Genomic DNA, 13,335 nt, shown 5'->3' on the forward strand with positions numbered 1-13,335 from the left:
AAAGTGATCAAATTCCACTGATATTTTTTTTCCCAAAGACTTTGACCCTTTTATTGATTCTATCTTCAATCTTCCCACCACCTTAAGGCATATGTCCCTTCCTCCTGCGATTTACCCAACCCAAAAAAAAAAAAAAACTCAAAGTACATAATAATAATATATGAACCAATCAACCCTCCAGCTTGGGTTTGATTTGTATCACTTCAGTTGCCCCAATTTACCAACAAAATTCGTCCTAAGTTCGAATTCCCCACCTTTGTTGATTAAAAAAAGCGTCTGTTACGAGTTATATTGCATTATATCCCAAGATTAGGTTTTGTGTTTTTGTCTCACATAACGTAATGGCATTGCAAAGAGGGAAATGTGAGAATGGCACTCAAAATTTAACAAAATAAATACTTTTTTTAATTATTCAACAACTGTCGTTTATGAAATTTGAATCGGTGACTTTCTAAATAAAAAATTGGAGACGGCTTGTACTAGAACAAATGATCATTGAAAACAAGATAAATTATCTTTTTTTAAGATATATGGGGGAAATTTAAAGAGGGATTTACCTAGAATTATGCAGATGGACATTCTTAGTACAAGCCCGAATAAGTAATTGGGCTAAGCAAAGCCCAAGTGGGAACCAAAGACCATACTAGAAAATTATATATCAAAGCTTGAATGCTGAATTAATTAATTTATTATCTTTTGTTTATGTACTTTGCAGTCTAATAGATTATGTTATCTATATTTAGTTTTAAGATTAAAAATCAGAAAGGAATCACAAGCACAGCGTGGTCAGGATGGCCGAGTGGTCTAAGGCGCCAGACTCAAGTTCTGGTCCTCTAACGAGGGCGTGGGTTCAAATCCCACTTCTGACAATTCATGTATTCTTTTTCTTTTTTTTTTAAATTTCTTGTACTTTTGAAACAGAAAGAAAAGAAAAGAAAGTTCCTTCTTATGGAAAATACCAATTTCTCAAAAATGCAAAACCAAACAAATTTCTGAATCATAAACAGCAGAACAGATGAAGCTCAATCATAATGGAGGAAGAAGAACATGTATAAACAAACAGATGCATGCTAGTAGGGAGCTGAACTTGTGCGCCGGAGTTGGTATTTAGGCATGGAAGTAGGGTTTGAAGCTAAGATCATCTCCACCTCCTGCAACAACAAAAAAGATAAAACACCAAGAAACAATCATTTTCCATCCAATCTTTCTTGCTTTCTTCACATGAAGATAATGACCAAACTTACAATAGTTCTCTTAATATGTCACATTGCAAGTAAATAGTTAGCTGGTGGCTCTGATAATTCTAAATGCCTGATTTAAACGAATGATAAGAAGAATTTGGTACCTTTTGCTTTTTGAGCCAGCTATTCACTTTTCCCAACTGGAATACTTCATGCTCCAACTCATTGGTATAAGCCTAAAACACGAAACAAAGAACTCTCATAAGTTGCAAGTTTATATTAAATAGAAATCTTGCTTAAGATCCAAGAATTGTATTTGAACTTCAATTTTTTATGACCTGCTTCCTTGCCCTTGACCTGGCAGCTGATTCGCGGTTCTTGATCATCCTCTTCTGTCTCCTCTCTATAGTTCTCTCCTTCATTTCATCCGAAAAATGGCGCTTCCGCACAGCGGTTGCCTGAGACTCGCAAGAGGAAGCTGAAATTGCTGGCATTGGCATTGACATGCCAACTTGGTTCTCTGAGTAATCAAAATTCACAGCTGAGTTCTCATACACTGACTCGCGAACCTTCAAATTTGAATCCAGCATTGTCATCTGCTGCTGAACAGCAGCCATTTGAAATTGAAGCCAATCTGTCTGCTGTGATACAACTGTTGGATCAATTGCCATGATTGGCTGAGCAGCATTCATGAGATTAGGTTGGTTCCCTATGTTAATGACACCGCCACGAACTAAAAAATGTTCGGGAGTAGCTGGAGTCTCCCGATAGTACTCAACCGTTGCTGCAACGATTCGTTGGCCACCACGGTGTTGACATGTTCATGATGAGCTATTTCCTTCCACACCTCATCCGCAGTCTTCCTACTCAATGCTCCATTCAAGTTGAAATTCCCAAGAAAAAATGAAGCCGGCAATGAGGAGGAGGAAGGGTTTTGTAGCTGCTGCCCCTCTTCAACTGATATCACATTTTTAAGCAACTCATCAAAATGCATGCCATTCAAAGGCTTGCTGTTAATATTTCCCAGGTGGCTCTGGGCCTCATCCAAATTAGAGAGATTGTAAGACTCCTGCCTAGCCAGAGGAGGAAACTGTGGCCTCTCACCTCCATTTCCAGACTCCAAAGTCCTGTCCTCCATAACCCCTTACACTAAATTTATCCAAATTATCCGAAAGCTTCTAAAAAGAAAAGTTCCCAAAAATTTGTTCACAATGAAGAAAGCTATCAGAAATGCAAGCAAAACCAAGAAGCAGCATGATCAGATTTTAAGTCAATTGATTGTCACTCACTAAACCCAGTAGAGAAAATTATATAAAAACTTGCGTAAATCAAAATTTTGAAAAGGACAGTAAAATTTTATATAGAAGAAAAGCCATCATCACGTTGTGCAATGTGGAGAATGGAAAGGTTGGTGAAGACTGGAGAGTGAGGAAGTAGTGAGAGAGTCCATAAACAAGATTTTGAGGAGCGAAATGTGAGCCGCCAGAAATGATCTGGCTGAAGTTGATTTGTTGTAGAGGATCCTATTTTCAGTGAGGAGATTGTAACAGAGTTGCTCATCTCAACAGCCAAACCAGATTTTCATGCTACATTTTTGGGATAGAGACACCCAACCATTCCACTCTTCTCTCTCTCTCTCTCTCTCTCTTGATTTCTACTGGATTTTCTCTTTGTTGAGTGAGAATTTTAGTGCGGCCAGTTGGTACATGACCGTTATGACAGTTAGTTCTTCTAGAAGACCTTGACAGTTATTGGACTCAGCCACACCATATACAAGGCCCCAAGGTGAAAAGATGGGCTTTCTTTGAGTTTCTTGTTGAGATTTTTAAATCCACCACCAAGGAATTGGGTTTTCAGATTTATGTCAATTGGTTCAGCCCAAAGTAGTTCATTCATATTGTTATTAATTTTTGTTAGTACAATCGATAATCTAAACTACAAGAGAATGAGGGATGTTTATCACACATTATCAAGGTGCTATAAGAGTTTGAACCAAGTCTACCAGTTAACGCCATTTTACACTACATTAGACTCCTTTAGCGATATTCGATAAGTTGATAACCGTTAAAAATTGAAAAGCAAGAGACAATGACTAAAGTTACATTACATGCATTTATTTTATACCCACAAAACAAAAAGAAGAAGGAAAAAAAAAAAAGAGGTAAAAGTAAATCAAGTTATCCCATCAGTCAAGAATGTATGTCTTTTCCTTTTGCCAACATGGTATTGACAATTTCACCACTCACAATTTTATTTTCTTCTTTCTCTTTTTATCTTAATAAAAGCTTTTTTAAGGAAATAAAAATACAAAATCACAATAAAAGCTAAAACCAACAAGGGATATAAAGAAAGGGTCCTCCTCAGCTACGGGAAATAAATTAAATAAATACAATAGTATTCTGAGTGTGATAATTTTCCATGAGTGGAGGTTGTCCATAACTTTATAAGAGAACACTTTATTTGATTTGTTTTTACCTTGGCTTGTCCTTTTGAGCCGAGGATTGCTCCAAGAAAGAAAAAAAGAGATTATCCTCAAACCCATGAAAGCTTATACATTCAACCCAAACAAGAAAAAAGAAAAACAGAATCTACTTTCTCATGCGTGGCTCAAAAAGGACTTCCTCTTGCACCACCAAAACAAGCATAATATTGGACAGAAGAACAAACATGTATGGTTGTTGTTGGAACACCTTCTTTGTTTTCCCATATGCCTTCTATATTCTTAAATAGTTGCACCAAGTACCAACAATTAGATCACGCATAGTACTTGAACCCAAAAAAAAAAAAAAACCATTTGGTGTGAATCAATTTTGGGGTTTGAATATAACAAAGATCTCTGCAGAAAAGCAAAAAAAAAAATGAATGAATGAGTGGGAGGGGATCAAAAGTGGCAAGTTGTAAAATTATTGCAGCATTGTGAACCCTACTTATCGATTAAGTGAATGACGTCCGCGTGTTCAAGTATGCCATGACAAGAAAAAGAGAAAGAAATGTTGATAAAAAAAGGCGGCTTGGTTTAAAGCCACATTGGGATCTCGTGTCAATTTTGTAAAGAGTCATCAATTGGTATATAAAGAATTACACCATACATACTAATGTTGATGTCGTATGATAAAATTTTATATCCGTTTAATAATCCGGATAATTAAGTTTTGATAAAATATCGATCTGTTTGGTGTAAGCGTGAGTTTGTGACAGCAAAAAAGAAGCTTTTTTTTTTTTAAAGTGGGAAAGTTGCAATCACATACATCAATTATTTCCTATGATTTCCCATAAACGAATAGAATTTGAGTATTTGACAATCACCATGCTAATGGAGAATATTTGAAGCCGTATAATGGTGGTAAGATAAATGGTTGGTGTTTCGACATGCTTTTCTTTTTGACTATTTTTCAATGATCCCTTCGTGTGGAGGATCAGTTCACATAACATGGGACTAGCTTGGTCACTAGAATCTCATGTGAGGACTAACCCACTTTGATAGTTAGGCCATATTCGGCTGCACTTGGCGTGTACTTTTGTGCCATCTTTTGCAAATACATACATTAATTATAAAAAGGAATATGAAGAAAGAAACTTGTTTTTTAATGGAAGCTTCAAATTTCTATTGCTTTGACCTCAACAAATGCATAATGAATTGCATAGGTTACATTGCTTAAGCACCATCAATTACACGATTCTCTTCCCCTATTTGGAGTGATTCGTTGAATGTAAAGTATTGCACCATATAAGATCTTGAGTCTAAACATCCTATACAATTACATGTATTACGATTTATCTCAAAATTTTATACTTTACTCTAATTTATAGAAACGAGAATTTGAACTCAAGTGAAAGGAAGATATGCACGCTATCATAGCCAATCAACGTAACCCACACATCTAAAATTTGTTTATATTTAAGTTCACTTTAATTTAGTCTTAACAAGTAAGATATTGACAAGTCACATACCACATCATATCATTTGGTGATCAGAATTTGAGAAGAAGAGTTGTAAGGAAGAGAAGAAAACATAAAGTGAAGAAAAAAAAAAGGAAAAAAAAAAGGAGGGAAGGCGTGGGCGGGGGGAGAGACGAAAGTCCAAAAAAAATGCCTTTTAGTAAATGATTTTTCTTAAAGTTATGTCATGCTGGAGATGCGTTCGGTATAAGCACTAGAAAAATCACTTTAGATTTTCATTAGTGATGGGAGTTGGGAAGCAGATGCCATTAGCTCATGAAAACAAATTGTTTATAAATAGAAAGAAAAGATAAAAAAGCTTGAAAAGAAATCAAGGTCCCATCATCCCTAAGCATTATAAATAAAGCAAAAGTGAGGGAGCCCTAATTTTATTCAGATTAATCTGACCCTTATGGATGATGCATGGCTGCCTTTCGTTTTTGAAATGAATTTATATACCCAAAAGCACATGCGTGCTAGCACAAAACTGACCCTTTTTTTTTATTTCTTTAGTTACCTAATTCATTTGTTTATCATATGTGATGGCAACAGCTGATATCGTTTTAGTAGATATTAGATTCTGATTAGATTTAGAAGAGGAAAAAAATCTCTTTATGGAATCAAATACATGATTTTTTATTTTTTTTTAATATAAACAATATTGAAGGAAAACGAAATCAAATATAGAATCTACGTTACATAGATAAATATTCTCAATCATTGAATTACAATTTCTTATAAATTATTTATATTATTTTATTTAGAATTTCCATATTGTTATCTGACCATTAATCTAGCGGTATTTCTCTTTCTAATATTAAACGAAGTCTCGAATTTAAAACCTAACAACTTTACGAACCTTAAACCTTAAAGTAGTATAAATAATAAAAAATTCTATTTGGTGTAAAGCAACCTAATTAATTGATTACTTTTTTCAATGTTAATTGCTTGATTAGTTGTAGTAAATATCATACCTCAATAATTGGTGATCACTCTGGTGGCGATCATGGCCAAACATGAAGCATAATCTATTATATGTAATTTAGAAGGCCACTTGGCTTTTTGTCGTTTTTTCTAGGCTTTGTTTGGTTTTTTGGCGTGCTTTTTCTTGCACTGTGTGTGTGCGTGGTTGACGCAGCATTTCTTTGTCTTACATGGTATCCACAGTGGCAGTGCACCATTATGCTCTACCAGAACCGAAAGAAAATAGAATATGACAGCCAATACGGCAACGCATTAGTAATGCTATCTTGTTCGATTTATCTTTCACCGTGAATTTAGAGTAATTTTTAAGTATGATAGTCACGTTGTCACATGATGTTATCAAATTTTGTCATTCATTCAAAGTTTAATATGTGAATTAATAACATCATGTGACAGTGTGACCGATATGCTACAAAAATTTTCATGAAGTTTATACCTCATATTCATATAAAATTTAATACGATCGGTGATGTAGATTTGAAATCTTAACCCCATAAAATAGTCTAATATAATAGCATTTCTAACGTGTTGGATATTCACTTTGAATTCTCACAATTGTTAAATTGTATGTGATCAAATGCAATTGCTATTTTGGATGTGGTAGCCATATGTACATTCCATTTGGCAAAAGGTTTTACATCCATTGTGGAGGCTTTTAATAATAGCTTCCTAGTTGATGGGAAAGTACAAATTTTCTTCCATTTTATCTACTTTTTATGGATCATGAATAGTCTTATTTGGGGTCGTTTGGTACGACGGATTATTATGGACTGGACTAACTCTTAGGAGTGTCTGGGATTAGCTCGGATTGACTAAGCTAGATTAAGATCTGACCTACGTTTGGTGTTGTATCGGACTAAAAAACTAGATTGTAAAAATAGTGCATACCTATATTTGATGCTATGTTGGACTAAAAAAGAATTTTTGTAATATTTAAATTTAATTGGGGATTTTGACTTAAAAAATATATAAATTTAATTAGGGCTGATGTGTGAAAAAAATAATATAAAAATGATAAAATTGATAATAAAAAATAAAAAATTCCACTCTTTTTCTTTCATCTTCCTTCCTCTCTCTCTTGCTCAGCCTTTCTTTCTCATCTCTGCCTTCCTTCCTCTCTGTGTTTCTTTCTTTCTTTCCAAATTTCCAAAGAGAAAAACAAAAAAAATCCAATTAGCCCCACACCACGACTTTTCACAAACCAATTACCACACCACAAAATTAAAATTAAAAAAACAAAACAAAACAAAACGCCCAATTGCCCAAAACACAATTGGGATCGTAATGATCCCTTTCTTCTTCTTTGGCCATTACCAGAATGATGGCCGCTTGGCTCCGATCAGCGGAAGCAGCTGAAAGACATCTTCATGCGATTTGACATGGACCCCAACGGCAGCCTCACCCAGCTCGAGCTTGCTGCCCTGCTCCGATCTCTTGGCGTCAAGCCCACCGGGCTACCAGCTCCAAGTCCTCCTTGCCAACGGAAACGGCACCGTCGAGGTCGACGAGCTAGTCACCACCATCTTGCCCGACATGAACGAGGAGATCCTCATCAACCAGGAGCCGCTCATGGAGGTCTTCCAGTCGTTCGAGAGGAAGAGAATGAGAGAGTGAAAGCTGTGTTGGTCGGACTCGTGCGTTCAAAATAGCACACTCACTATTTTGCGAACCGCATTTCATCCTCATTGTATTGAACGAGGGAGTCTGGTGCTTTTTAACTCATGGACTATACAATCCCATTTATGTTAGTCCCTCTTTCACCAAATGTGGATTTCAAAGTGTTATTTAACACTGTCTTGGCTAGTCAAGCCTACCAAACATTCATGTAATAATGTTCGACTATCTTTGTTGATGGAGATTAATAGAGGTAATGAAGAATTGATCGAGTTCTATGTTGACCCCAAAAAAAAAAAAAAAAACCCTTATCTTTCTTTCAAGGACAAACTATATAAAACCCCCTAAATTATAGGGTTATTTTCAAGTTCATATTCAAATTTAGAAACATTTACGAGTACATATTCAAACTCCCGAAAAACCTATAAATTTATCTATATCGCTGGTGCTAAGAACAAGTATACAACTAAATATCTCCAATTTCTTTCCAGCAGGAGACACTGGGGACGGTCAGACAGTTCACAAGCATGTTGGACCTGTGTTCAACTTGTGTCCCATTTTAACTTATTATTCTGGAAATTACTAAACTAACCTTATTCCTTCGAAACGGACCTACATTCTCTATCCTCACCACCCACGCTTTGTCACCGACCTTCCAGTACTCTCCACCTGGCGTTTCAAATGTAAATGATGTCATTCACGCCAAACGTCATTTGGCCTTTTTCACGAATCTTCACTCAAATTATTAGTATGTGTAATTCTATTAAAATTTCTCATTTTCTTTTAATCCAGTGCTACCTCGCATTGGAAGAAATTGTTGAATTTTCTCCGGATCGACTTTATGCTCAATTTGTTTTTCAAAGCCAGATGCGGTAAGTTTATCAGCGGCAATTGTGATTATAGTGCTCATTTAGATTTGTGAGTTGTTTTAGAGTTTCAGTTATTTTGAATTTTGTGGATTCGGCTTGAAATAATATTTGATTTTAGTAAAATGGATTCGACTAGAGATCATCTTTATGCGTATGTTGTTCGATTTAGTTTTTCTATTTGAGCTCATTGATTTTGTTGTATTTTCGGACTTGATGCTTTGACTGTATTTTTGAAAATTTGCTATTTGATAAATAAATAAATAAATCTTAGTAGACTACAATTTTTAAGATCAATCAATAAATGTATAATATATATATAAAAGGTCAACTGATAATAATACATGGATTGTAATTTGAATAAATTCGATACACAGTATCCGTATGCTCCATGATATCTAAAATACACACAATTATTTCTTTCTTTTGTTTTTGGTTTGTTTTTTTTAATTTTGTTGCAAAAGTAAAGAAAAAAAGTTTTGAAAAAGACGTCAGTGGGGACGTTGCGACGTTAACGGTTTACTGTGGCGCTTTGAGAAAAGAATGAATATTATAAGGTGGACAGAGAGCTTATGGTTCTTGCAAAGTTTGCTTAAAAATGCTCTGAGGAATTGGCTGACAATGATTCCCAACAAAAATTGGGTCACACCAAATGATCATGAGAATGTTGAATTCTTTGGGTCCTCAAAACTCTACCCAGAAAACCCAATTAAGTTCCCACTCCCACAACTGAAATAAAAAAATAAAATAAAAAAACCTTCAAGCTTTGAGGCCACAAAGTTTGAGTCTTTTCAGAAAAACCTGGAAAACCCAAGAATCTTTGCTTGTGACTTTGTTGGGTTTGAATGAATCAGAGCTTTGGTGAGAAAGATATTCATTTTTTGTTGGAATTATAGGCTTCACTGAGAGCTCAATTAGGCATGTTACAAGAGGTAATAATGTCAGCTTTTTCTTTCTCATTCTCTATATGCAGTACATGTGTTTATGCAAGTACTTTAGATAGTATATAATATATAGCTGCAGATTATCACTTCCCCCCCCCAAAAAAACTTTTTCCTGATCTTTATCCACTTCATCTGGGATTTTTTTTTTGGCCAAGATTCATCAGGTTTATTTAAAGTGAAAGTTGTTAGTGTTGTTTAGGCAAGCCTTTAATGAATGAATAAATATGCTTCTTCTCTTCTGTGCTTTTATTTTTTCTTCTGGTTTGGGCACAAGGCTGGATTTTCTTAGACTCAGTATTAGGACATCTGAACAACTATTTCACCATGCAAATTCTTTTCTTTTTTTGAGGTTCCAACTTTCTGATGCTGCACGATTTGTTCCAATCCCACTTGTTAACTTTATGTTTTCTGTTTCTTGCTGTGCTGTCATGTTCATAGGTCTTAATCTTGGAGCAAAATATGCAGTTGTGGTTTTGCAACAGAGTGATTATGATGCTGTTTGTTTACTTATTTGTTTGTTTGTTTGTTCAATTTGTTGATAGAGAATGAGCTATCCATCAACTCAATTTGCCACCTCAAGACAAATGGGGATATACGAGCCGTTTCGACAGGTTGGTGTGTGGAAAGAAACATTCAGGGGTGATCATAGCTCAAACACAGGTGCTTCTTCAATTCTAGAAGTGGATGCTGGGATAGAAACCAAGGTGAAGTTAAATGAAGCTTGGTCCCTTTTTCTTCAATGTTAGATTCAGTATACTTTTACTTCATGAACTTAAATTGATTCTCTGATTCTTCTCCTCCAGATTGGATATGTTTCTCATGAATCCTTGGCACCATCTGGAAATGATCAAGAACCAAACAGATCTTCTGATAAGGTGATGGTTTTGCTTCTCACCCCACCTCTTCTTACTTTCTTGTACTGCTGACCAAAAAAGAATTTGTTTGGTTGAACTGATGACACAGGAAGAAAAATTATTTACCAGCTAATTTACCTGTTCATTTGCTACCTTTATCGTATATTTCAGCTCTTTAGAGTTATATATATTCGGATTGACTTGTATTCATATGGTACTTTCTTTGACTAGAGCACATAAGGGCACCTTCATACGGCATGGTCAGGCGGAAAATTAAATATGTGATTTGATGAAGCTGTTTTCTTTCTTTATTTTTTCTTTTTCCTGTAAACGGACTTTGAAGTGTAAATATCTATGTACAGGTACAGAGGCGCTTAGAACAAAATCGTGAAGCTGCTCGCAAAAGTCGTATGCGGAAAAAGGTGAATATGATTATTAATCACCTACAAGTCTTTCACTGATCTTTTTTCATTCCTAGAACTTGTGATGTTATTTGAACAATCTCATCTTGTTCTACCATAGGCTTATGTTCAACAACTAGAAACAAGCCGCTTAAAACTGGCACAACTGGAACAGGAACTTGACAGAGCTAGAAAACAGGTGAGGGAAAATTACCCTTATTTGTCTTTGTTCATGTTACCATCAGATGTATATCCTTTTTAGTCAGCATTGAAATATAATTTCATCAGATAAACCGGCGGCTGCCTGATTTGCAGGGTGCCTATGTAGCCAGTTCATTAGGTACAAGTCATATGGGATACAATGGAGCTTTGAATTCAGGTTTGTGATTCTGAACTGTTTTAAATTGTTTTGAACAGTTCCAGCAATGGAAAATATTTCCCTTAATGACCTAACTACCAATTAGTTTTCAGTAATTTAAGTCGTACCTTCTATTGCATTATGTTAATTCAGCTGTGAATCTTGCAGGGATCACTACATTTGAGATGGAATATGGACATTGGGTTGAAGAACAACACAGACAGAATGTTGAACTCAGAAATGCATTGCAAGATCATGGAACCGATATAGAACTTCTTCGAATACTTGTAGAAAGTGGCTTGAGCCACTACGCTAATCTTTTCCGGATGAAGGCAGATGCTGCAAGGGCTGATGCCTTTTACTTACTGTCTGGCATATGGAGAACATCAGTAGAACGCCATTTTCACTGGATTGGAGGATTTCGCCCATCAGAGCTTCTAAATGTAAGGCGTATTTAGTTCAACACAGCATTTGAGGACTGCAGGGACTTGATTTTTTTGGTCATTATTTCTGATAGGCTATAGTGCAATTTAGTTCATCCAATGTGTAACATACTGCATTGTTTCCTTCATTCAGATTGTGTTGCCACAGCTTCAGCCATTGGATGATCCACAATTTGTGGATTTCTGTAACTTGAGACAATCGTCTCAGCAAGCTGAAGATGCTCTCACGCAGGGAATGGAGAAGCTTCAGCAGAATTTGGCGTTGACCATAGCAGGTGATCAAATCAGTGGAGAAAGTTATGGATCTCAGATGGCTACTGCATTGGACAAGTTGGAAGCACTGGAGACCTTTGTGGGCCAGGTGATGTATCAATTAGAATTGAAAGCAAATTGCATAAATCCAACACTCATTGGCTTTCTTCATGATGAAATGATCACATTGAGAGATTTTGGATCTTTGTTGTCAAAAGGGTTTAAATAATGCACCATCAAGATTTAACTGTAAATCTGCTCTATAATATTTCATGAATTTAAAGTCATAAACACATGTACACATATGACTCTCCATGTAAATATGCTGAACTGCATGTGTTGCTCTTGTCCAAGACAGGCGGATCACCTCCGGCAGCAAACTCTGCAGCAAATGTCTCGAATCCTAACGACTCACCAAGGCAGCTCGAGGCTTGCTTGCGCTCGGGGAATACTTTCACCAGCTGCGTGCCCTCAGTTCTCTTTGGACTGCCCGTCCCCGTGAACTGACATAGTCAGCTGCAAGCCTCCTCTGCTGAAATATATATTCTTTTCCAATCAACTTGCCTTGTTTCAGAGGTTGTAAATATGTTCAGCTTAGTGGCTGCCTGAGTGTACCAATTCAAAACATATAGGTTTTCAAGTCATATGTCTCCAATGCCTGTAGCATATTAGCTAGTTTGTTGGGTAGATTGATTTGAAATGCAAGATGAATTAGCTGTTACTTGATGTGTAAATTCGCTTGAGACAATTATTGCCATATGCATTCCAGCAGTTACTATTTCTATTTTATTAAGGTTTGGTCAGGGAGTGAAATGTGCAAATTGTTCTTCTTGTTGTCATCTCCCTTAAGTTATATATTATTTGGAATTCATATTCCTGTTTGCCTGATGATTTGCACATTTGATCAATAGCAGAATTATGTTCCTGGTTTTAAAGTACAAAATATGTAATACATACTCGTGTTTATTAACACAGCTTAATCAAATCGTGAAATATTCTCTTATCAGATAAGCTCACGTGGAACATAATCTTATGATACGATTCATTTTATCAATTTGATAAAGTAAAAGAATAGTAATCCATAATTATCAATTTGATTATCAACTTCTAATCAACATAATTAGCAATTTGACAAAAGAGAGGCCCATCTCAATTAGCACTTAATTTATGATCAATTAATTATTAGACTCCAATTGTCATGGATGAATATTTGCTTTTGTGAAATGAGAAAGAGGTTTTATTTATATTATTGTGGTGCCTCTAATTTTTTTTTTTTTTTTTAAAAAAACCACATTTTCCCCTTTTTTTCCTTTTGTCTTTTGGCGGGTACTGTCCGAAGTCCTAACTGTCATGCTACGGGAAGCCAAACCGTCCACAAAAATTTCCCGGGTAAATTAAATATAAAAAAAGAGGAAAATACAAATACCAAAATTACAAATTAAAGAAAAATACAGGAAAACTCAAAGATTCAGTCAGATTCGAAGAAATGTTCATTATCA

At 35.6% G+C, this 13,335-nt stretch overlaps 1 protein-coding gene, 1 non-coding gene and 1 pseudogene across 3 annotated transcripts; 2 read left to right on the plus strand and 1 right to left on the minus strand.

Annotated features, from left to right (window-relative positions):
* The first annotated feature begins 785 nt into the window (after positions 1-785).
* On the plus strand, positions 786-869 carry TRNAL-CAA (transfer RNA leucine (anticodon CAA)). The gene has a single exon. It is a non-coding gene; the product is annotated as a tRNA-Leu (tRNA).
* Positions 870-966: 97 nt separating this feature from the next.
* Positions 967-2,623, minus strand: LOC103333085 (ABSCISIC ACID-INSENSITIVE 5-like protein 3; annotated as a pseudogene). The gene is made up of 3 exons (XR_016124453.1): positions 1,520-2,623; positions 1,346-1,417; positions 967-1,151 (listed from the first exon to the last, which is right to left on the minus strand). The product of XR_016124453.1 is annotated as an ABSCISIC ACID-INSENSITIVE 5-like protein 3 (transcript).
* A 6,545-nt stretch (positions 2,624-9,168) lies between these two features.
* TGA7 (bZIP transcription factor family protein) lies at positions 9,169-12,649 on the plus strand. Its single transcript, XM_008235730.3, is given in 10 exon segments — positions 9,169-9,516; positions 10,071-10,232; positions 10,332-10,403; positions 10,745-10,804; positions 10,905-10,982; positions 11,099-11,162; positions 11,310-11,584; positions 11,718-11,945; positions 12,195-12,254; positions 12,256-12,649. Coding segments are annotated over 10 exon segments (1,104 nt in total). The 5' UTR covers positions 9,169-9,504; the 3' UTR covers positions 12,349-12,649.
* The last annotated feature ends 686 nt before the right edge of the window (positions 12,650-13,335 follow it).

Source organism: Prunus mume, linkage group LG2 (assembly GCF_029339155.1).
Source record: "Prunus mume cultivar Tortuosa linkage group LG2, ASM2933915v1, whole genome shotgun sequence".
In the NCBI taxonomy this organism is placed as follows: Eukaryota; Viridiplantae; Streptophyta; class Magnoliopsida; order Rosales; family Rosaceae; genus Prunus; species Prunus mume.